The sequence below is a fragment of the Monodelphis domestica genome, chromosome 1 (assembly GCF_027887165.1).
Source record: "Monodelphis domestica isolate mMonDom1 chromosome 1, mMonDom1.pri, whole genome shotgun sequence".
Classification (NCBI taxonomy): Eukaryota; Metazoa; Chordata; class Mammalia; order Didelphimorphia; family Didelphidae; genus Monodelphis; species Monodelphis domestica.
The window spans coordinates 424,750,493-424,776,678 of NC_077227.1; the positions used below are offsets into that span (position 1 = coordinate 424,750,493).

Sequence of the window (26,186 nt, forward strand, 5' to 3'; positions counted from 1 at the left end):
CAATGGAATGAAATACAGAGGCAGATTTTGATTTAGAACTTCCTTGGGGGGTTCCTGTCCCTAGAAGTTGTTAAGGAGAAGCCAAATGACCCACAATCTGAACAAAAGGCAATCATACTTTAGATAAGGTCTCTTCTGGAGCTAAAATATAATTCTATGACTGAATTTCCAAGGTCATTTCTACATCCAAGAAATCTGTTTACTCCTCCATAATTGATTATCTATTTACAGAAGCTATTCCAAACCTTCTCTTCTCAAACCTCTCTCATCTCCCATGCCACATTTCCCACCTCCTGAGAAAAAGTGGAGGCTATTCTCGGTGAACTCTCTCTTTTCTCACTGTCTTCATTTCAAAACCCCTAGGCCAGTGATGGTGAATCTTTTAGAGGGGCAGGTAATGTCATCAAGTGTATTTGGAGAGGGGAAAGGGAGCAGCTCAGCCCCACATGCCTCTGACTTTCTAGTAACAAATTCTGGCAAATTCCATGCTGGGGCAACAGCGCATATGCCCACAGAAAGGGCTCTGAGTGTCCCCTCTGGTACACACGCCATAGGTTCATCACGACAGCACTAAGCAATGTCATCTCCTTTTCTACAGTCTGATAATGAAGTAGCTCCTCAGGGCCTCAAAATCCACCTTTTTCTATATGCCCTTGATTCTACCTCCTCTCATGTTCTCCAGCAGATTACTCCCAAACCTCTTCCCCTTTCCTCTAATCTTCAATCTCTCTCTTTTATTAATTACCTTTTTTCTATTAATTACCTTTCTTTCTTTCTTTTCTTTTATTAATTATCTTTCTTTCGCCTTTACCTTTAAACATGTTCAACATCTTATACTTAAAAGATAAATCTTCAGTAGATTTTAACTATTTTTTGGGTTCTGTCAGCCTTTATTTCTCATTGCTTCCACAAACAGAAGAAAGCTGGTTATCCTCATGACCCCTACTTCTCTCTTCTGTATTTGATTTTACTAACAACACTATGCCTCCATGGTAAGCTCTTTTCTTTGGGCTTTCAAGACACTATTCTCTCCTAGTTTTTGCTTTTACCTGTTTAAATCCTACTAAGTTTCCTTTGCAGATTATCATCTGCATCACATCTCCTAACTATGAGAATGTCCCAAGGCTCCACTTCTCTTCTCATTGCAATGTATGAAATACATTCTCTTTTCATTTCCATCTCTAAGAATCCCTCTATTTCTTCAAGTTTTGGCTAAAATACCACCTTTAACACAATGCCTTTCCCATGCCCCCAAATGCTAGTGCTTCTTCTCATTATCTTATGGTTATTAGGTGTGTGTGTGTATAGTGTACATGTTGTTTTCCATAGAATTTAGGATCCTTAAGAACAGGCATTGTTTGATTTTTTGACCCCTAAATGAAAGCCTTGGTTCCTAGGCAATAGTTAGTATATAGTAGGTGCTTAATAAATGCTTGGTGACTGACTGATTTCTCTGATACCATTGGTAGCATCTTTAATTAGTAATAAGGCAAGTCTACAATTAAGCCTTTTCTAAGGGTTTGATATATAAGATTGTTTCACAAGCTCTCACTGACTTTCCTAATTTCATCTTCTGTAAAAGAAAACTAATCAACACTGTAGGCTTAACCTGTTAGTCTTGGCCACACCCAGCCTTCAGTGCTATTCCCCAAGGACAAGGGGGAAGAAACAGCTAAGGTAGGGAACATTATCAGTTTCATATTTTCAAAATCAGAGAGAGAACAGCTCCATACTAGGATGGAGCCCAGCAGCACATGCTCTTAAATATTCATAAGGGCTGGAAATGCATCCCTCCTTTAGATTTCTCTGCCATCTGCTTTTGTTTCTTGTCTTTTCATTCTTATGCCACAGCTGCAAATGAAAACAACTACACAATAAGGCAAGTTAATTTGAAAAAAAAAAGTTTTAAATGAAAACAGTCAAAGGGAAGTAGAAAAGAAAGATGACCTTTCCCTGAGTTTCTTGGGCATCCCAAGATGTAACACAGGTTGATTTTGCCTGGTATTGTAAAGAGACCTAGAGTTGGACATTAGAAACCTACAGTTAGAGGGCTAGAGTTGGAAGATGAGGATTTTAGTATTGGTTCTGCCATTACTACCTCTATAACCATGATCAAATCACTAAATCTCTTGGAGATTCCTCAGTTCCTTTATATGTAAAACTGGGCAGGGGAATGGGTTGGAATAAATTATCTCTAAGGTCTCCTTCTAAATGAAATCCTACTAGTTTAGGATCAAATAGGGGTTAAGACAAGGCCTTTATAAATCTCCATGCTATGTGACTACACAAATCACTTTGACTCTCTGAATCTCCTTTTCTTCAACTCTTAAAATAATATATGTGATGGCTAGTTCATATTTAGGTGGAAAGAAACAATACTATACTTGGAGTTAGGAGACCTGGGTTCAAATTCTGGCTGTTACTTAATAACAGTGTGGCTGGCTATAAATCATCCAACTAATTCTTCATCTTTCAAGTGGAATTATTCCTACTTATAGAGGTATTGTGAAAAAAGTACTATAAAAATGTACATGTTTTAGAAATTAGTATTATTACAGTCATTCATTTATTAAGCAAATAATTATCAAGGGCCAATTATGCTATCATGTTATATTCCATGCTAGCAGAGGAGACAAAAAATGAAAACACGATGTTCTATACACTCAAGAGTATTAAAATCCAAGAGACAGAAAAATATATCATGTGAATAAAAACATGAGTCATGCATAAAAGGAGCTTGAAGTTCAGAGGAGGGAGAAATCATGTCCCACTAGAGAAGAAAGAGAGGATAAATAAGGGAAGGCTTCCTGGAGACAATGTCATTTAAACAAGGCTTTGAAAAGATAAGCAGGAGGGGAAAGTATAAAGAACTACAGATCCAAAATCTAATTATATTCAAAGAAACATGACTAACATTTATCAAGCACCTATTTGGTATGTACTGGGGATATAAAAAATTAGATAATATATAGTTCCCGCCTTCATAAAGCTTACTGTCGGAGATTCTGTGAAATTTTTTAAAACAAGACATATTTTTATAGTTCTTGAAATCTGTAAAATGCTTTCATCCCATCCCTCTAGATAGGGAAACTAGTGACCTGCTTAGAAGCAGAGGCTATTTTTATATTCCTTTCTGTGTATAATAGGGAGTGCATCATTGGTGTTTAATGAATGCTTATTGACTTTATTTCTATTTTACAAGTGAAGAAACTGAGTCTCTCAGGGAAACTTGTTCCCTAGAGACTTGTTTGTGTAAACATAATGAGTAAACGTCTATCCTGAAGAGGAGACAGAGAAGTTTGGATCTGCTTTTTCAGAGGTTATTATAAATCTCTTGAGTGACCATAATGTCCTTTCCATGTTCACAAATCAGGATAGAATTCAGAGGTTATTTTAAGAAGCTTTCAGGGAAAAGCCATTTGGCCTAAATTGATTTTATTACAATCACCACAATCTGCTATTACTAGGATAATTAAAGCTCCCTTAGCTAATCTGTTGTTATGTTTGTTAATGTGCAATGGGAGGTTTGCCAGCAATTGCTTTTGAGGACAACTCAACAACCCTATAGCTTCTAACTTCTTATCAGTACTAGGAAGTTAAAAGCTATAGGTGGTACAAAGATTATTATCCCCATTTTACAGAGGAAGCATATGAAGCTCAGAGAGGTAAAATTATTTGCCTAGGATTATTTAGCTAAAATAGAAAAATCACCTTGGAATTTAGGCTTTTGACTTGGGGACCAATACATTTTCAACAATGATATTTTAGTTATAAACAAAATATGAAATAGCAAACCCCACAAAAATACAAACATCATATTGGGGTATCTATCCATTTGGTTCCATGCTCTGTGCCAGGCAAGGTCAAAATCAGTCCAATGAGTAGGGACCTCCAAAGCACTAAATTTGGAGTCAGAGGAAAAGGAGCTGGGCTCTTATCTAACCTCCATTACTTTAACATTTCTCTTCTCTCCTCTCTCTTTCCCTAGTTCCTTCTCTCCCTGAGAGGATGTTTACTTAGTCTACACTTCTGACTGCCCAGGTCCTTTTAACACGTCTTTTTCAGGAAGTCAATGACAAGCTAATTTTTTAGGCAATGTAAGAACCTTTTGTGGCCTTCATGGTTGTCTTGAAAACGGTTAGCAGCATGTACCTGAAGGAGTCACTGGTGGTGGCCTCCTTCATGTGTTAATTACACATTGTAAGTCTATTATGCATAGAAAGGGCACCTGCTGACAGTGAAAATGAGTAGCATCTGCCCTTCCTGTGCAATGAGTAAATTGAAGGTTCATTTCTACAGGAGATAATGGTTTTCTGATTCTAGTCCCTCTATCCCCTACATAGGGATGGACTTAACATTTAAGTCATCTGAGAGGAACCAGGCTCCTTCACATTTACATGTTTCAAGCTCCTGGCACTTCACTTAATCTAGTTATCCCCAATGGCTCCTTACCTCGATGTCCTACAAAGGCTTTCACACAAATGTAGTAAAGCAATACGGTAGACAATGAGAAACACACTAATTTTAAATCAAATTTCATGGCATTCGAAGATGCTGACAGCAATTGGTGGAAGGTAATCAAATTAAGCCCATATTGAGAATATCTAGTTCTCTCCCTAGTAGTTTTTAATTCCAGTATACTCATCTTATCAGTAGGCACCGATTGCTTATAGATTTAGAACAACCTTCATGGTCAAATGTCAAAAAATTCATTCACAAAAGCCAGTATCACACACAGCCAGTCATCTATTCTAGCATTAGGAAACAAATAGATCTTAAACAAAGCAGATTCCTATTGATTGGGGAATGGCTAAGCAAAGTGAGGTTAACAAAATAGTATTGCACTTTAAAAAAAAAAGATGAATATGAAAAATCACAGAAAGAAAGATGTCTACAAATGGATGTACAGTGGAGTTAACAAGCATTGATTAAACATTTATCATGTACCAGGCACTGTGCTATTGCTTTCAAGAGGCAAAAATGCAGTTTTTGCCCTCAAGGAGCTCACGTTCTAATGGGAGAAACAACATACAATATACTGTACATATAAGAAATATACAGTGTATATAGAAGGTACTCTTGGAGGGAAGGGACTGAAGTAAGAGGAGGAATGGAGAAAGGCATAGTCAGAAAGCCCTCAGGCAAAAAATGGAGTACAAACTGAGTTTTCAAGAAAATCAAGAAAGTCAAAAGGTAGAGGCCAGTCTGGAGAACATACTGGCAATGGAAGACAGCCAGTAAAATGTCATATAGTTGGGGGATAAAATATTATGTTTGAGAAACAGCAAGAAAGCCAGTTGTAAATGGATCACAGAGTATGTGGAGGGAAGTAAAGTTAGGAAGTAATAAACTTATTAAGGGTTATTATGTGCCAGGCACTATGCAAAATGCTGGGGATACCAAAAGAGGTAAAAGAGTATCCCAGTCCTTAAAGAGCTCACAACCAAATGGGAGAGATAACAAGGAAATAAATATGTAAAGTAGGTTATATAAAGGACAAAAAGGAAATAATTAATAGAAGGCATTAAAATTAAGTAAGTTGGCAAAAACATCATAGAAAATGAGATTTTAGTTGGCCTTAAAGGAAGTCAGTAGGCAGCGATGGAGCAGGAGAGTAAGCTATTCATCAAAGACAGCCACAGAGAATGCCCATTTGAGAAGTAGAATGTCTTATTCCTGGAACAGCCTGGAGGCCAGTATAATTGGATCAAAGAGTACATAGTAAGGTGTAAGAAAACTGGAAAGGTAGGAGGGGGCTAAATTATGAAGCTTGGGATGCCAAGCAGAAGACTTTATATTAATCCTATAGCCAATAGGGAACCACTAGAGTTCAATGAGTAAGGGAATGGTTCAACCTGTGTTTTAGGAAAATCATTCTGATGGCTGAATGGAGAATGCCTGTAGTTTCTGCCCTCAAGGTGCTAGCACCAGCAAGCTACTGATTGTAATAGTCCAGGTGTGAGGTGATGACTAAAGTGAAAGAAAATGGAAAAAGTAAGAAGGGGCCATGTTGTGAAGGGTTTTACAATCCAAACATGGGCAAAAAAATACAACACATAATCACAAAAACTAAAAGAACAAAGTTATCACGTTTGGACCAGGAGAAGAAATAAGAAAATAGATCTCCTTTACCTCCTTGCAAAGATGGAGGTCTATGGGTGTGGAACAATGATTATACTATCAGATTCAGATGATGTGTTGATTTTGCTATACAGCATTTTTTACCCCTCTTCCCTCTTTCTTTTTTATTCTTTGTTACAAATAATGGTTCATAGGATGGATGAGTGGGGGAAATTTGGAAATGAATTTGATGTAAAAACAAATGATATGAATAATATTCTTTTAAAAGAGAAAATCAAAACCAATTCTCACATCACAGAATAAGAAACTTGAAAGGTCTGATATTTATTAACTGAAAGTCTCTGGGTGAGTCTAAGACTCAGTTTTCTTATCTGTAACACAGATAATATCAGAATAATAACACCTCACATAACACGTCCCAAGGCTGTTGGGGCACAGGTCTTTATTTTGTATCCTCTTTATTCCTTGATTTCTAATAATAATTAATCAACCTCCTAAAATATAACATTTTTATTATTGAAATTTAATTTTAATTTTTAAAGTTAGTGTAAAATTTGTGTAAATGTAAATGTAAAAATAGTGTAAATCAAGGAATAAAGAGGATACAAATAAAGACCTGTGCCCATGGCTGATCAACCAGTTCAAACTTTCACCTTACCACCACCAAGCTCGGGACAGGAAGTAAAGAGGCGGGACCCTCCATGTCCCTTCCTAATATCCCCTGTCTACAGGAAGTATGTAATGACAGGAAGTCAGTGGGCTCCTGGGAAATGCAGTTCTTTTTTTAGGGTAACAGATTTTCAATTATACATTAATAGCAGGACTTATATATCTTATATCTTAGTGCCAAACAATGCCTTACACACAGTAGACAGTTAATGTTTGTAAGATGACTATATCTGTTAAATGAGGAGCTCATCTATTTTTGTTAGTGCAATTTGAGCCTTTAAGATAATTAAAGGTTTTAGAAATCATGCTTTCTAGCTATTCAAAAGGGACTTTGTTTGATATACTCTCCTTCCCAAAAATTATGAAAAGTGGCTTTTTAAAAAAACCTTCATTTTCTTTAATTTTGAGCCAAATCCTCACCCTCATTCCCTCCCTCTACTCCCTGATATGGCACACAACCTGATATAGATTTTACATATGTAAACCATTTGGCCTTGTTTAATCAAGAAAACTTTTGCTATTCAAAAATTAGATTGATACTCCAGATCATTCTCTTCCAACAGATAATGTGAAATATATTACTTAATTTCACAAAACATAGATAGAAAGAGTACAAGAATGAACATAGTGAATTAGAAAAAGAGATCTACTTTTTTTTAAAAAGCAACAATGGGAGCAAGCAGGCAGCTTAGTGAATTGAAAACCAGACCTGGAGAGGGAAGGTCCTGAATTCAAATTTGACCTAAGACATTTCCTAGCTATGTTACCCAGGGCAAGTCACTGAACTCCAACTGCCTATTCCTGACTGCTTTTCTGCCTCGGAATCAATACTTAATATCGTTTCTAAAATAGAAAGTAAGAGTTTTTTATTAAGGATTAAGGGTTATTTTAAAAAAGATTAGGGTTATTATTTTTTAAAAAGACAACAATTTATATTAGCTCAATTAATGCACAAGAGCAAGTTCAAGAGAACAAGTTAGAAATAGTTCCTGGCTTTAAGATATATATTTGCCATCACAATGTCTAATTCTACCATGGAGGAGATGGCATATTAGTTTTATTCTACCCTGCTCCTTTTAATATAGGTGGCACACCTAAAATGAAAACTGGAAAATGTCTGTAATCTATGTCTAAACTGGAAAATAGCCACAAAAAATCATCTCAATATTTAAAAAGATCTATGATTTTGTCAGTTTGGGTACTCCTTTCACAGATCTTAATATTTTACTGGGGGGTGGGGGGTAGGGGGGGGTGACCAGGCCTCTAGTGAAGAACTTCTGCATACTGAGTTAGGCTTGTTCTTGGATAAAAGTAGAGCCACCATTAAATTCCTCCTTTAGTAACTCAGGAGGCATAAAGTACTTGAAGGTTATACTGGTGGAGCACAAAGTCTAGTTGACACCAAATAAGATCAAAACCAAATGAAACCTCAGATAGTGATAGGGAGCGCACACCACCTTACCAGCAGTAATCTAACAGATGTGGGGGCAAAACTGGGATGTAAACATGTTGCCAGAACATTGGGTAGAGCATAGCGGCAGACCCATGGATACAGGCAGTTAACTGCAAAAAAGAAAAAAACACGTATCATGAGATCAAAAACAGGTCAGAGACTAAGACATATAGTGATATAAATTTCAAATGGAAAAAAAGAAGCAAGTTAAAATTTTTCATAGATTTAGCTTTAGTGAAACACAGGTAAAAAGTGTTCTATAACCATAAAATGCAATTTAACTGGAATGTATTACTACATATATTATTAGCAATAATATTGGCTGCCATTTAGATCCTTAGAATAATAGCATGAAGCAGATACCATAGGAGAGTATAATATTACTACTAATGATGTTATTAATTTTATCCTATTGATTACATTATATTAAAATAGGAGTAATAACAATACCTCAAAAATCTGTGATTCCATTAATGTGGATATTTCACCACTGTGATAGATTTTACTTCCTTCAGGACTTAGTGAAATGGTCATAAAGCCCATCCCCCACACCTAGTGGCCAACCCTTCAGTAATGAGCTTTCTCACATTTTGCTAGGCTGGCAGGTCCCTGAATAAAAAGTACTTGCAATTCATCATTAGGCTATTATTCAAAGTCTTTCTAGCTTGATGGGGTTTGCTGGAGTTTGTGATACTCAGGAACAGTCATTTTAAGAACCTAGGTCCTAGGGTCTTCTGCATACCTTGATAAAATATTAGGAGGACTTTTCTGGAGCAATTCAATAATACTAATAGTTCACATTTCTGTAGCATTGTATAAAGGACTAAATGGTCTCAAGTCTCCCTCAGCTTCAATCCTCCATCTTCTACTCATCTGCCAATATGATTTTCCTAAAACATGTTTGCCCACATCACCATCCTGTCTTATTTAAAAAATTACAGTAAGCTTCCTATTCTTTCTAGAATCAAATATAAAAACTTGTTTGAATGAACAAAAAAGCATTTAATAAATACTTACTTTGTGCAAAGCCCTGTGCTAAGTTCTGGTGATTAAAAACAGAAAAACAAGATAGTCTCTGCTCTCTAAGAGTTCACATTCAAATTGGGGGGACAATATATATATACAAAGTTTCACCTGCAAGCCAGATGGAACAGTCCCATGGTCTTTAAAGATATACAGTGCTGAAACAGACAGTAATGCACCTTCTTTATGTTAATATAAAATCATATCCATTTCTAATGTTGAACCATTTGATAAAGCTTTGGTGGTGAGGACTTTTTCTCTTGGTCTTCAATAGTTCTGGCAGGGGCTGTAATCTGCAGAAGCAATGTCCAGGTTGTATTTCCAAAAGTTTTTTTCTTTGAATGATGGATGAAGATCCTGGGCTATGTAGCAGGGCCAGCGGTCTGTCAGGGGTTCTTGTTCTCTGTGCCTTTTACATTGTTTACCTCTATTGGGATCTTAAGGTAATGATTGGATTGCCCAACATGCTGACTGACTCCTGTCTCTCTTTGGGGACTCTGTTGCTTTAACTAGGTTAGCCTATCGGTTCATTTCACACCCTGATCCCTCTCTACTTTTCAGGCTTGTTACACTTCACTTACTCCCAGGCATTCTGAACCATAAATGTCAAACTTTTGCATGCTCCCAAAAAATTTCCAACACTGAACTAGATAAAAATAAAATTGGGAAAAGCTTAACAAATAAAGATACAACACAACATAGATAAAATTAATTGGTGGTTTTCTAAGTCAATATGTGGTCCACAAAGATCCATTTCTAATTGAGTGTAAACACACTACTCTACACTGCCCTACTTGGTTTTCCTCCCATACAATATTACATCTCCCAACTTTGACTCTTTGCACTGGCTATGCTCCATGCAATCTCCCCTTCAATATCTAGCTCCCCTGGCTTCCTTCAACACTCACCTCAAATCTAACTTTCTGTGGGATGCTTTTACCAGTCTCCTACTCTCCACCTCCACCACACCATTGCTAGTTCCTTCCCTCCAGAATTACCTTCCATTTACATTTCATGAATTTTCTGTGTACATAGTCTACCTTTTGTCTCTTATTACAATGTTTGTTCCTCAAGAGCAGAGATAAAATAGTTGCCTTCCTTTGAATCCTTATTGCTTTAGTTGCTTAATAAATTTCTACTGATTAAGAGATACTATGTAAATCATTCAAGCTTAGTAAGCTTCATCTTTTGGAAAACTTGGCTAATAATAGGACTTACCTCATAGAGGAATAGTGAAGAGAATGCTTCATAAACCTTAAAGTGCTATAGGAATATGGGTATTATTAGTATTTTGTTCTAAGCACAAAACCTCATAAATCTTACCAAGTTGGGAGGACTTTGAGTATAGTCCTGGAAACTCCATATATTTGCTGTCTAAGGTTCAGCCTAGCTAAATGCCAAGAATATCATTCTGAAGAAAATAGCCATGAAGTGATAATTGTTTTAGCCACAGTAACTCAAGCTGGTTATGAAGGTGTAGAAGTTCTACCGTTTACACTGGTGGACGGTGTGACAAGGAAATCACTTTAAAAGACTGATATATATTAATTTAAGGTCGCCAAGGAATTCAGCTATGTGATTCCTAAATGAAAACTCAAGTCAGCAGTCAACCTTTTATGGAGTTTAATTACAAACAGGAGGAAGAAAGGTATTAGAGATAGAGAGAGAAGGGAGAGAGAGAGAGAGAGAGAGAGAGAAAGGGGAGAGAAGGGAATAGGGCTTAAATACCCCTTCTGTTTAGGCTGGGCCAAAAGGCCCAAGCCCTTAGATAGCTGAGGCAAAGAAAAGAGATCAGTCCCTATCACTCACGTGACCAAAATGGAGAAACAGTCTCAGGGGCCTCCACCTCCAGCTTCCTTCAGAGCCGACTCTCAAAGCACCACCTCTCAGAGCCAAAACCTCTCCAACCAACCACCTCAGTCCTCAGACCCCTCTATCTTTAAGGAAACCATCCAAGTTCCCTCCCCTCAGTTCTCACATCTACCAATCACTGTCCATGTCTTCCCTGTGCCAATGGTGGCTCTAGCTTAACCCAGGACCGCCCAGAGGTCTGTGGCTTTGCACATGTCTGTTGAAGGTCATATTCTCAATAATTAAATCTTGATCCTTTGCTGCAGCCCTTCCTAAATCCTGTTAGGACTGAGTGGGGTGGAAATTGTATTTTCCAAGACTTGGTTCTGTCATTCCAAGTATCTCTATTGTATCAATTCTAAAATCAATCATGACTCAAAGAAATTCCTGTTCTATGCTTAAGCATAGGTCAAAGCCCTTTCCATTGTTCAGCAAAAGGTTTCTGTCCTAAAGTAATCTTAAGAAGGGAGGAGGAGGAACCTCTCATGCCAATGGGGTTCACATTCCAATAGAGTTCTCACTATCAATAGGAAATTTTTCAAGTATGAAATTTCCCAATGGTGAAATTTCCAACATTTATAAGTCTAAGGAATTTTAAGGTTTACAAAGGTATATACATGCTGATGAAATCATGAATTTTTAAAGTATTGAAGTTATTACTATTAATGTAATATGTTAATATTAAATGAGATGAATATGATTCCTGCCTTAATAGAGGTTACAACATTAACTAAGATATAAGAAACTATTAATTGGTATTTGATGAATTGATTCTATCAGATAATTGGTCTTTTGTTTCCCAAAATGCCATCTTTCTAGAATGGAAGAAATATAGAAAGTTTATATTGATATGACATTGACCACAGTGTCTGAGTGACAAAAAAATACAAACTCTAGTCCAAAATGAACTGTAGCCACTTTGGGGAGATGGACAGAGAAGGACAAATGCCAAATTCTGTTTGTTTTCTTATATTTCTCAAGTTTCTGGGTACTCTGGTCTCAAGAGAACTTTGGTTCTTTTGGAAGCTGTTAACTAGCATTTTGCTGACAGAAGGATATTTACTTAAAGCATGACAGCCAAGCCAAGCCCCAGTTAAAGGCATCCCGAAGGTTAGTTAAACAAGGACAGCTTTCAGATGGATACTCTACTATTGTTTCCCAGTTTTGAAAGCTGCTTGTCAAAGCCAGGTCTTTTGCACTGTTCCTCCCTGATGCTTCACACAATACTGCAAATCAGGTAGACTTGACAGTCAAAACTTCCCTCAACAATCTGCTCCCAATTCTAAAATGTTTTATAATTTGCAAAGGGTTTTCCACTCTGTGAAAGAAGAAAGGAGTGGTCCATGTCATTTATTCCATCTTACAGATGAGAAAACCAAGGCAATGAGATGCAAAATGACATTAAAGTTAACAAAAGACCACAAATGTCTAGACTCTTATTAGAGAGGAATCAGCCTTGTTCTCCTTGGCCCCTGCTAGTGGAACAGTGACCAATAGGAAGATGTTATCCAGAGGTAAATTTCAGCTCTGGAAACCAAGCAGTGGCATCAGTGAGTGGGAAAAGACCTAGATTTGGAATAAGGAAACATAATATTTGAATCCTGTTTGAGAGTTAATTATATGACAATGGATTTAACCTCTCTGAGTCTCAGTTTTTTCATGTATAAAAAAAGATAATAACATCTATATTACTAACTTCAAAGTATTGTAAGGAAGGTTTTACAGATCTTAAAGTGCTAGAAAAATTTGAGTCATTAATAACATAAAGAAAAAAATTTATAATAATTAATAATTTCCCAAATTAGCTGCCAGAGGAAGGAATATCCTGGTGGTCTTCAAGTGGATGGTCTATGACTACTTGTTATGAATGTTGTAAAAAAGGATTAAGGTTTCAGGTAGAAAATGGTTTAGAATCCCTCTGATATGCAGGGTCCCTCACACACCCTAAGTCCCAGTTCTGTCATGTCTTCAAATCCTGTGACCTACTCCTCTGTTTTATGTAAGCCAATCATAGGGATGTCCAACCTAGGTCTTACCATTACCCCCTACCTAGATCACAATCTCTCATATTCTTCTGACTACATGGCTTCCTTTCATACTATCTTTTTGGCATAGATTCTGGAGTGGTTTGTCATTTTCTTCTCTAGTGGATTAAGGCAAACCAAGGTTAAGTGACTTGCCCAGGATCACACAGCTAGTAAGTATCTGGGATCACATTTGAATCAGGTCTTCCTGATTTTAGACCCAGCTCTCTACCTACTGGGCCACTTTACTGCCTCCATACTTGGGATTCATTCCTTCCTCACCTCTGTCTCTAGAGTCCTTCACTACTCCCAGGATGCTTATTAGGCACTACCCTTAACTCACCCTTCCAATTGCTAGTGGCCCCCCTCTCTAAATACTTTGTATTTATTTAATCATCAAACATTTATTTTGTATTTATTCTGTATGTATTTCTTCTGAATTTATACCAGTACATGTACCCTTGCACTCCAAAGTCAAAGAATTAGGAGGATGCCCCTTCAACCCACCCACAAGATTATTTCCTGCAGCCATAGTAAGGAAATCCTCTGTGGAGATGCACCAGTGATCTATCTTTCCCTCTCATCTCTAAAATCCTTGACAGTAATAAATGTTTTGACATCAGAAATAGATATGGTTTTATCAATGGGAATGACACTAAAGATGACACATTATTTTAACAGCTGTACTTTAAGGACTGGTGGGTATTTTCATCTGCTCTGCAACTTAAGAATTCCTATAACTGCTGTATCCTCCATTAGAATGAGAGCACCTTGAAAGTAGTAATATTTTGCTTGTTCTTCTGTATTCCTAGTGCTTAGCACAGCAAGGGTTTAATAAATGCTTTTTCTTTCTTTCATTCACTCATTCATTCATTTATGTTAACTCTCTTGATAACCAAGCTCCTTGAGGGTATAAATTATTTCACTTTTTTTGTATCTATATCTTCAAAGTCTACCACAATTACTGACACACAGTAGGAGCTTAGATGTTAGTTGGCTGACTAATAAATAATAAATACTGACAGTTTGATAAAAAGCAAATATCATTATTGTCTGCATGTTAGATTTACGGAAACTGAGACCAAAAGAGGATGACTTGCACAGAGTTGTTAAGTATCTGAGACAGGATTTGAACTTGGATCTTCCTAACATCAGGTACAACCTTCTATATACTTTACTAAATAATAAAATGGATAATAACTAACTACCTTATAGTGATGTACAGAAGGTTAAATTCAATAATGGATGGGAAGGAATTTTGTAAAGTACTAAAAACAAAAATAAGTTATTTTAAATTTATTTAGTATTATAGGACCTTTTAGATCCCTAAAGATCACTGAGTCTAACTGCTTCATTTTGTTGATAAGGAAAATGAAGGAAATTTTCTCATGATTATATGATTAAGTAATTGATGGAGCTAACATTTGAACACAGGCTTCTCTGATTTCAAATCACTATAGTGCTTTCTATTACGCTAACCTGCCTCCTAAACATTTGTGAAAGTGTTAAAACTAAATAAATGATCATTCTTAAATCAGTACCAGCACATTTCCTGGGAATGAATGTCAAGGGGATTTCTAGGATTTCCCAGGAAGAATCTGAGTCTAATTCCCAGGAAATTCTCTACTTTGAGATAATTTTATTAATGAAAAGTTTAGTTTATTAGTCAAAATCTGGCAGGTAGAAAATGGCAGATTCTAGTTTGAACCACAGTTTCTTGACTTGGAGTGGAGTGCTCTTCATCACACTGAACTGAATTTTTTTTTTAAACCCTTTCCTTCTGTCTTAAAATTAGTATTGAGTATTGGTTCCAAGGTAGAAGAGTGAAAAAAAAAAGCTATGCCATGGGGTTTAAGTGACTTGCCAAGGGTCACAGTGCTATGAAGTGTTTGAGCCACATTTGAACCCAGGACCTCCTATCTCTAGTCCTGGCTCTCTATTCACTGGGCCACCTAACCGATCTTATTGAAATAAACATTATAGAGCACATCCTTAATTCAACATCCAGGAATGATCAGACACATCTCAATGTCGTCTAGATTTTGTCTGCTACAACTAGATTTCATCTCTTCTCCCCTTCTCATTCTTGCTCATTCTGCTATCTTCTGACTGTAACATCCTTCTTCTTCTAGTCTTGAAGAAATTTCTCCTATTTTCACTTCTCTGAGACCGAATTGCCTCATGTATAAAGATGTGATCAAATAAGATAAGGTATTTGGTTAACCTAGACTACCTCATTGAGTTTTGGCAAAGAAAGCTCTTTGAAAACTTTAAAGAGCTAAAGAATAAGTCATTATCTCAGGTCTGAATTGAATAGAAATCATTATTCCCTAACCTTTACCCAGAGAACCCACTTCCTTCTTAACTTCCCTATTTTCAGTTACCAGGGAATAAAAGGTAGGTGTCATCTTTAGCTTTTTGCTCTACCTCACTCTCCAAAACTAGTGTGTGGTCAAGCTTTGCTGATACTACCTCTACAGTATCTCTCATATCATTCCACTTTTTCCCAACTACATGACTACAGTCCCTGGTTTAAGCTTTAATTATCACCTGATCTACTACAATGACCTCCTGATTGATCTGCTGCCTCCAGTCTCACCTTCTGAAGTTTGCCCTCCACATAGCCAACACATTCCTAAAGCACAAAGAAGACTATGCTAATTTATTGCTTGATAAAATTTCAGAGGATTTCAATTGCCTCTAGGATAAGATACAAACTCCTTGGCTTACAAATTAAGACTTTTCGCAAAGAAACTGCATGCTATCTTTACAGATGAATTTCAAATTATTCCTCTCTTGACCCACTCTTTATTGTTCCCTATTCAAAACATCCCATCTCCTTGCCTTTGCACTGGGTTCTACTCATGACCACTGTCCTCACCTTTGCCTTTTAGAGCCTCCAGTTGTTTTTTAAAGATCATCAGCTCTTTCATTACTTCTGACACATAGTCTTTCCTGACTGCTTCCTTCTTTATTAATTCTCCTCCCACCTCAGTCTTAGTGCTCTCTCCTAAGGATTTCTCTCTTCTCCAAAGGGAATAATTTTCTTCTTATAGCTCTGAATACTCTGCTTTTGTTATGAACATAAATGAAACTGGTCTATCTTTCTTTAAAAAATAAAAAAAAAATGAAGTTTAAAAGAACAAAAAGTTCATGAAAAATAAAAATAAAAATTTAATAAAAATAAAATAAAATAAAATCTACTTTGGTTTTTTGATAAGTCTAAACAGTTACCCATATGAGTCCTCTCTTACTGCAAAGATCACAACTCATTCATATCTTCTAAACATGAGGAACTCTTGTCCGTGTTGTGCCATAAATTCTCCACAGATTTTCTACTCAATATTTTTGGGTTTTTCTTCTAGATCTATTGATATTGTCTGGATGTCAACTCTCTCACTAAATGACTGACCTACCTTTCTGGGAGATCATAATTCTCATGGATGCCTCCATTTATGCTGCTTCTCTTATATAACTACTATGTGTTGATAATGCACTGGTGCATACACCTTTCATGCAAATATCAATTGTTCTATGGGTGACTTAATTTTAATTCTTATGGGAGAGTAGTATTCCATGATTTGCAGTCATATAGCATCAGAAGATGAATACTAATGTTTAAAAATTGGGCCGTTGTTTCATGAAGAAACTTGGGGTCATTCAAAGTATTGTGCAGTTTCTGAAAGGCAAGTGAGCTTGTGCTGCTCCTGTTTAGTTCTGGGCTCAGTTCATTGTCCATTCACAGTGCCTGTACAAGATATATGTATTGATGGACCAGCTTTATACAACCCATATAAAAAAATACATAAGACTAAATATAGTCTTAGAATTCACTGCTTGGTAAGTTTCCAGTTACAAGGTCTTGGCTTCCCCTGAGCACAGTTTGAAATAAAATAATGCAGCTTGTTCCTACGGCTGGAACACATAGAGCAGAGTGTGCAGGCAAGGATGCTCTGGCACAGATCCAATGTTTCAAACCTGTCTGAAACTGTCACTCTCGTCTCTGCTTGAAGGGCTGCAAATAGGCAAGCTGCAAGATTGATGTGGGATTTGTCAATTCCCATCATTCCAGAAAACTGGAAATACTTTACAAATGTTCTTTTGTCACCTTCGTAGCTTAGAACAGATTATTGTAGATGGAATAGCATTCCCATTTTACAGAAGAGAAGTGAGGCACAAGATACAGTTCATTGTAAAAAGATCTGAAAATTGGATGGAAGGTTTAAGAGAAATGTTGACAATCTGAAGCCTCCAGAGGAGGACTTGGAACCTTGCCATTTTAGAATTTATTGAAAGGATTGAGGATCTTTGGTCAAAAGAGAAAAAAAGATTGGGCCAAACAGGAAGATGGCTTCTCTTCCAATCATACAACCATACTGACTAGGTTCATTATAAATTTATATCAGTAGGGCCCTTACTATTACTATTGTTTCTTTTTTTACCTTCCCTAATTGACTTCCTAACTTCCTCCAGGAACAAAACAATGTCTGTCCTAAAATGTTCCTTCTTTTTTCAAAGCCTCCCAGCAGATTCTGTCCCCCATCTTGCCCAGCAGAACCCTTCACATGATACTTTACTGAGAAAATAATTAACAATAATATTAATAATTTGTGTTTATGTAGAACAGAAAAGTCTTACAAAGCACTTGTATGTGAGTTAAGTGCTATTTTTATCCTCATTATACAAAAGACAATTGAGGCTCAAAGATTTAGTGATCTGCTCAGGTTTGAACAACTAGGAAGTGCTTAGGACAAGGTTTGAATATAGATCTTTCTGATTCGCAGAATGACACTAACTATTACCCCATACTGCCTCTCAGTTTAAGTGAACTTCCTCTTCTTTCCTATTCATAAACCCACTGCCATTATTCTTTCTCTCCTGCTGAGCATTCAAATTAGCCTTTATTTTCAACAAGGCCAACATCTCTACTCATGTCCTTAAACTCATACCCCTTAGCTTGCCCTCACAATCATTCCTCACCCCTCTCCTCTAATTTTCAGTCTTTCCCTATCTTCTGGTTCCTTTTCTATGTTCTTATGTGTTCCTGTTTTTCATCCATGCCCTTCCCTTTTCTTTAAAGGAAGGGAATACTCTGTTTCTATAGACCTAGTTTCTAGCATGATGACTAACACATATAAGACTCAATGAATAAATGAATAAAAGGAAAGTTTAAGTGACCTGTCCAAGGTCATAATTCTCACAAACAACTCAAATTCTGATCATACTGCTCTTCTGTTAAATTACCATCCTGATTTTCAGAAAAGTATGGTTAGGGTTAAAAATTGGGGTCATGTGATATAGTTTATAATTCAAACATTCAAATGTCTGAATAATGTTTTAAATAAACAACTAGTATCTACTTAGTATAGAGCATTAGATGCCAAAGGAGATACTAAGATCAGACAGGACACTGTCCTCAGAAAGTATATAGTTTCATACAGGTATAAGAAAGGCATATCGATAACTATATTACAAATAATTCTACCCTCTCATTTAAGAGATAAGATAACTGAGGCTTAGAAAGGGGAAGTAACTTCCCCATGGTTGGGCTATAATTTAAACCTAAGTCTCAAGACTTTTAGTTTATATTCATTCTACTACATTAAGTTGGCATTGTTGTTATTGTTCAGGAGTTTAAGTCATATCTGACTCTTTGTGACCCTGTTTGGGGTTATCTTGGCAAAGATACTGGAGTTATTTGCCATTTCCTTCTTCACCTCATTTTTAAGAGGAAGAAACTGAAGCCAAGAGAGTTAAATGACTTGTCCAAGGTCACACAGCTGTCTTGAGGTCAGTGTCTTAGGTCTGTTCTAAGGTCTTCTTGACCCCAGACCCAGCATTCCATTGTGCCACCTAGCTATCTGATGTTTCAACAAAGATTTTCTACTACATATACTTTCCATTTTCTATAAGCATGCCACTGATCTAAAAAACTTTCCAGTTTTCCAACGCCACCAGAATAAATTCTTATCGTAGCATTTAAGGCTGACTTTTCAGCCTTATCTAATACTATTCCATTTAAAACACTAGGTTCAAATCAAACTGGGCTAAAGAATGCAACTTTCCTCAATTTTGTCCTACCTTCTCTCATCATTGCACTTATTATACTCATTCCATTTTCCATGCCTTCCTTGGAAGGGGCACCTTTCTCCATCATCCTCTACCTTTTGAAGTTAATATTTTCCTTTAAAGTCAAATTCAGATGTTACCTCATCTATGACCCTTCCTTTAGATTTCCCAGATAAGGATATCTCTCTCTTCAAATTTGTCAGAGCAGGTTTTAGAGATAACTACTTTGCACTTTTCTTACTCTTACTTATAGTTATATATGACAATTACACATGTCATTCCTCTCAATAATTCATAAGCTTCCTGAAAACAATGTCTGCGGCACAGATATCTTTGCATTTTTAATAGTAAGGATAAGGCCTTATACATATTAGGTACTTAATAAATGTTTGCGGATTCTAGCAGTTATTCTAGCAGTGGTGTGAAAAATGGAATTCAAAGGAGGAAAGAAATAGATGATAAAGCTGAAGAGCCATTCAGTTTAGAGTTTAGAGTCAGTTTAGTCAGAAGATCACTAGATTTCCTACTTATTACCAATATAATCTTGGCCAAGTCACTTATCCTCTCTGGGTTTTTGTTTTCTTCCCTGTAAAATAATATTGTCAGACTAGATGACTTCTAAAGCTTTTTCCAACTTTAAATGCTATAAAGCTACAAAAGTGAAGAACCTAGTGAAGTTCCATAGCAAAATTACACAAATAATGGATGATCTGTGCCTTGGCAACCAATGGGCAGATCAATGGCCACACATGTCAGAAAACATGTTATAGGAAAGAAAACTTTTTTCTTGTGAAAGTCTTTTGATGTTTTTTTAGTACAAAAGGAAAGAATAAAAATTAGTTAAGTATCTCTTATTTATCATCCATAAAAAGAAAACAATCAATACATAGTGAGAGCAAACAGAAAACATATAATTTTGTTTTATGCAAAAAATGCCACTATTTATTGACAATGAAATATCAAAATGTAAAACACTAAACAGATGGTAAGTGCACTAGGAAAGAATCTGTATTGATGTGTGTTGCTGTTTCTAAGGATGGCAGCACTCTGGATGACTTCCGTGGCTTTTATCTTTCAGGTGCTTGATGGATCCTAAGAAGCATTAAGTCCCCATCTTTTCAAATAAAATTGAGAAAAATGAAATGGACTGAGGTATTACTGGCCACATCTGGATTCATCAAGAAAGGGTCACCAGAAGATCTCAGGCTAAAGTAGTCTTTATATATTTTTTTCTCTCCAACAACTAAAAGTGAGTAAAAATGGCTTCTCTAACACAGAGTAAATGTTAGTAATATGGGGATATAAAAGGCAACAATAGCTGGACTTTTTAATTCTAAAATTATAGGGGCCATAAAACCCAAGTCAAATTACAGTCATTTCTTTCCGAGTAATTGTATACAGCTTATCATGACTCTGTAATGATGACAAATGAGATTCAATGAGATATTTCAGACAGCTATGAAATCAAACTTAGGTTTTAGTGATAGGCAAATATACTTCCTAGACATATCCTTCCTCATCTTCTCCTATCCTCAATCAGTAAAGTGACATATTCACTTCCTTCATGTAATACAACTGTCAGCTGGATATCTCCACTAAGCTTGAGGCAGCCTTTGGTTAGATTGCATTATAGCATCTGACAAAATCCATAGTTATTAAGAAATTAATTTCAAGGACAGAGCTAAATGGAGGATGATATGATACTTATTTAAGTATGGTGAGTGCTCTCTTGTATTCCAACCCGCACTTTAAAAGTGAGCTCAAATGCTCTTCTCCAAGAAATTTCTGATCTTCTTATCATAATGCCCCTGTCTTGTGCCTCCCCTCCTGCCCACTCTACTACTTTCTTTGCACCTTTCTTTTAAACATTAATATTTTAATGAATGCAAGATCTCATTGGTGTAGCTACTCCCTCTACTGGTGTAGATCAAACATCTCTCCACACCTTCTCATTCTACATAATTCCAGTCCATGTCTACCTATAAACTTTCTGGAAGCTCTACCTAACCAACATGTAGGAGGTCTTCTTTTGGTTCATTTAATAGTTTGTAGAAACAAGATAGGCATTTCAGCCAATCATATTCTACTTTTGCTCTTACTCCATGACCAGCCTACCTTCACTTTTGGTCAGATATATTCTGACGATATCTTTGCTACTTCTGAGTGCCTATGCATTTATCTTATTATTCTAGATTTAGCTATCTGTGCATCAGAATGGTCTATCAGATTGTGAGATACATGAAGAAAAAGATCATATTTTAGCCAAATATTATATTTGAAGCAGAACCAGGAGAACATTATACACAGTAACTGAAACATTGTGGGACAATCAAATGTAATAGACTTTGCTACTAAAAGCACTGCAACAATCCAGGATAACTCTGGAGGACTTATGAGAAAAAATGCTATCCACATTTACAGAAAGAACTGTGGGAGTAGATATCTAGAAGAAAATATATTATTTAGCACTTGTTTATATGAGTACATGATTTGGGGGTTGATTTTTAAAATATTACTCTCTTATAAAAATGAATAATGTGGAAATAGATTATGAGTGATAATGTATGTATAACTCAGAGGAATTGCTTGTCAACTCTAGGAGGGGGGAGAGGAAAGAGGAGGGAGACAACAATAATGTAATCATGGAAAAAATTTTAAAATAAAATAAAATTTAAAGATTTTTTAAAGTCTTATATTTGATTCAATTTAACAAACACTTTTTAAGGGCATACTATATGTCAGGCCATTATACACTCTACCTCAGAAAAAAGCATTAAACATTCAGAAACAGCACATATTCTCTATTCCTCTCCTGAGATATATAGGGCTTTTTTTCTTATCAATGACCTCACTGAGGCACAAGCCTATTGGTAGAATTTCTAGATCAAAGTGTATCACCATTTTAGTCACTTTACTGACATAATTCCTGCTGAAAAACAACTGATAAACATTGCTTGCTCTCTTGCTTCAACAGTTAACATATAAAATTTAGCCTTTGGGATCACAGCAGCATTTAAAAAAAGTTTTATGGATTTCTCTTCTTTTTTGTTTTAATATCACAATCTTCACAGTCCCCTACTCTAAGTAAAATTTCTCTTGAAACAAAGAATACCAGAGAAGCAAAACCTACTGATAGTCATTGCATGTGAGGCTTCTGAAATATTCTACACTCACAGTTCCCACCTCTCTAAAGAAAGAAGGGTAGTAGCAGTCTAATATTAGTCATATTAACAAAAACCTAGAATGACTGTGATGCAAATAATATATTATAAATACAATGGAATATTATTATGTCATAGTGGTTTATAAGAATGAAGAATTGTGAGAAATTTGGGAGGAGTTATATAAAGTGATGCAAAGTAGGGAAAATAATGTCAAAATGACTATGACTACATAAAGTCAGTATAAGAGAAGCAATAAAACTAGCCAAATACAATGGTTAGTGTTATACTAATAAAGTTAAAAGACAAATTCTTCTTTAAGTTATTTATGAATAATTAAACTGTTTCCTCAAGAAATATATTTTACAAAGGAATTTGGGCATTTACTAGTAAGTGTCTGTTGTCAAAAAATGTATATGAAACATATAGGGAAGAAAAAATCTATAAATTTTATTAAGAAAAAATTGCTTCTAGCACCACCATATTTCTACATTATTGAGCCTGATTTGTGGTATGACCCTTGTGTTACTTTCAAAACTGGTATTCCATGATATAAAAGTTCATTCTTCCTATTTTGAAATCTAGACTAGTCACAGAAAGCACTTTACAAACTTTAAAGAGCCATAAAAAATGAGCTATTGCCTGGGGTAGTGGTGCAAATTTGTAACCCTTAATAATGAAGAGGCTAAAGTTGGTGGATGATTTGAGCTTAGAAATTCTGAAATGCAATGTGCTAAGCTCATCCAGTATCTATACTTTTTTCTAATACCCATATGGTGAGCATCTGGGAGCAAAAGGCAGCTAGATTGCTTAAGAAATGGCAATTAGCTCAGGTGAGTGACAGATCAGGTCAAAACTTCCATGTTGATAAGCAATGGGATTGGGCCCATCAAAGTTCACTGCTCATCTGGCCAGGGTAAGATATTCAGTCATCCCCCACCAAAAAAAAAAAAAAAAAGCTTTTTTTTTTTTAAAGCCCTTACAGTTTTCAAAGTACTTTCCTAATAATGACTCTTTTATCTTTGTATCTCCAGACTTTAGCAATGAGAAGGCACTAAGTAAAAGGTTTATTGACTACATGAATGACGGTTTGGTATATGGTCTAGAACTCTTATCTCTGTTTTATAGTTAAATAAACTTAGGTTCAGTGAATGGAAGTGACTTGGTTCAAGGCTATGTGGATAATAAGTGATTATAGAATCAGGATCATAGAATTAGAGTGGAAGAAATCTTCATCCAGCTCCCTCATTGAAGACATGGAAATTGAGGCCCAGAAGGTTAAAAAAACTAACCCGAGGCCACAAAACAAGTCAAGAGTAGAGGCTTCAGAATCCAAACCTGTGACTAAATCCAGCTCGCTGTCTTTTCACTTTACCACACCAATGGGACACAAACCCAAGTGTCTCAGCTTTGAGGCCAGTGCTTTTTTGTTTTTATCCATACCGCATTAACAAGTAAAGTTTTGGGTACAGTACCAGTAGACTCTTGTCAAAGTTTAAATAGCATTTGAATGTTTTTTTCTTGAAGTTTTTCTTGAAGCACAAAAGGATCATTTCCCCCCCTGTTGAACTCCTGGCAGAGAAAACAGTACAGAAGTTAGCCTATTTCTGTTATTCTCTACTTACAGTGCTCAACTTGCTGCTGCTGATAAGGATTCGTCGTTCATATAACATACTGGCATAGAGGTGTAGCATGTTGTTAACATCCACAGCCACAAAATATTCAGTCAGATTTCTCTAGGAGGCATAAAAAAAAAAGAATTGGTTGTGTTTGGAGTTTATACATAATTATAAACATTAACAGACAGGGGGAGAACATGAAACAGAAACAATTGGGTGCCCAAAGGAGACTTTTTAGGAGAAGGTGGTATTAAGTTGAACCTTGACAGTGATTGGGTAGGATATCCCAAATTGGAGGAAGAGTCAATGGGAGGACATTAGACTTCATTAAATCTCCAATAATGGGTGGGAATTGCCTGAAAACACAGTTTTCTCTGACAAAATTTGTACAGCAGATAAAACTTTGTACAGCAGATAAATTCTAAAGAAAAAAAGACCATAAGGGTCAACATTCAAGGTTCATCAGGGTGCTATCAACCATATTATCATTCCTCTCTCTTCCAAAAGGCATCTGAAACTAAATACAGAAGTCTAGGTCTCTGGAAGCATTGCTCTAAATGCATAAGTATAAAATCTAAGACCAAAGAGGTTGTCTAGTCTATCTTTTCACCCAATGCATGAATTTCTTACCTGTCTCCTTGCCTTTTTTCACTTTTTTTTTAATATGTGGTCTGCCCTCCCCCCTGACCTTTGTAATCTGTTGATATCCTACCCAATCACTGTCAAGGTTCATCTTAATACCACCTTCTCCCAAAAGGTCTCCTTTGATCCAACCAGCAGATGAAAGTGAAAGCTCCCTTTCTGGCCTTTCAAGCATTTTGTATAATCGTTATTTATTCATGCCCCCCCCCCCCAAACCCTTCACAATGTCAAAGCCTGATTAATCTTTGTGTTACTTCAACTACCTAGCACAGGGTCTTTATGATGCCCGCACAACAGTTGATAAATGTTGAGTGAATTGCATTGAATTAGTAAAATGGTTTTAATAATGACATTACATCACATTTACTAAGATCTTTATTACTAACAAAACACTTCCCCTCAACAACATAGTGAGGTGAACCATACCATCCAGATTTTCCAGATGAGAAAATTGAGGCTTAGTAGGTTAAATGATGTGGCCTAGGGTAACATGGCTAGCAAGTGTGAGAGCTAACCCCAAATCCACTGACTTCAAACTTAGTGATCTTTCCATTATCAAGATGGAATCACATTTTACTAGAACAAATGTTAAAACACAGAACAAGGAGGATCCCAGGAGATTTTGTCCAAGTACATTTTTCAGATGAGGAAATTGAAGCTCAAAGGGCTCACAGTCCTTCTTAAAGGCTAGGGAGAGGCAAGATGAGAAGTAAGGTGTGACAAGGCAGCATTTTTGGGCGCTTTCTCTGTAGACTGCCATTGACTCTTTGAAACAGTACTTCTGATTAAAAAAATATTCAAGTGTTTCATTATGCCTCATTCCTAGGACTTTAATAGTTATGTGGACATGATTGTTTCTTCAGAGCTATATAGGCTTTCAATGTCACATAATACATTCTTCCAGAAATAAAGAAAAGTTCTCTATACCAGAAGCTGCAATTTATAATGATTAGGGATTTACAACCCAACTAATTCAAGAGAGCTGAGCGGATTTTATATGCAAATAGCACAATGTGCATTACAACAATTGAAACAGTTGGGAATAAGCAGGGGCATTTATCTTATGATTCATTACTGTTTAGCTGAAGTACGATATTAACCAGAGAACCTCACAAATTGAGAGTGTATTAATTTTGTAACAGATCAAAAATTACAAAGTAAGCACCATATTTAGGAAGAGTGTCCTCCAACAGATGTAGTCCAAAATGTGGCAATCAGCAGAGAAACCAGTTGGCAAAAAGAAAACATTGTGTGGCAGAAAAAGGATGGAGGTAGAAGCCAGGGAGTATGGCTCCAATCCTGGCACTGAGAGAGCTACTTTGCATCACAGCATGGACAGTTTTTCACTCTTCTGGGCTTGAGTTCCCTCACAAGTAAAATGAGAAGACTGGATTAGATAGTGACTAATGTCCCATTTGGCTCTAGTATTTTTTAACACTGCCTGTTCTAGACTGACTTTAATTTGATGTGCTTTGTTCAATGGTTACCAACTCATGCCTTAAGAGACTTTCATTCTAATACTTGGTGCTTGCACATGGCATAGTCTATTTGATAGGAAAAAGAAATAGCATTCCAAGACAGTCAATAAGAGCAT

At 36.3% G+C, this 26,186-nt stretch overlaps 1 protein-coding gene across 6 annotated transcripts in view; it reads right to left on the reverse strand.

Moving 5' to 3' along the window:
• DENND1A (DENN domain containing 1A) overlaps nt 1–26,186 on the reverse strand; it is a 728,196-nt gene that overhangs the window by 301,332 nt on the left and 400,678 nt on the right. For all 6 annotated transcript variants that reach the window (XM_007474630.3, XM_007474629.3, XM_007474632.3 and 3 more), the window contains 2 exons: nt 23,957–24,067; nt 8,213–8,313 (listed from right to left, as the gene is read on the reverse strand). In XM_007474630.3, coding sequence (XP_007474692.2) covers nt 8,213–8,313; nt 23,957–24,067 — 212 coding nt within the window. The remainder of the gene's footprint in view (nt 1–8,212; nt 8,314–23,956; nt 24,068–26,186) is intronic.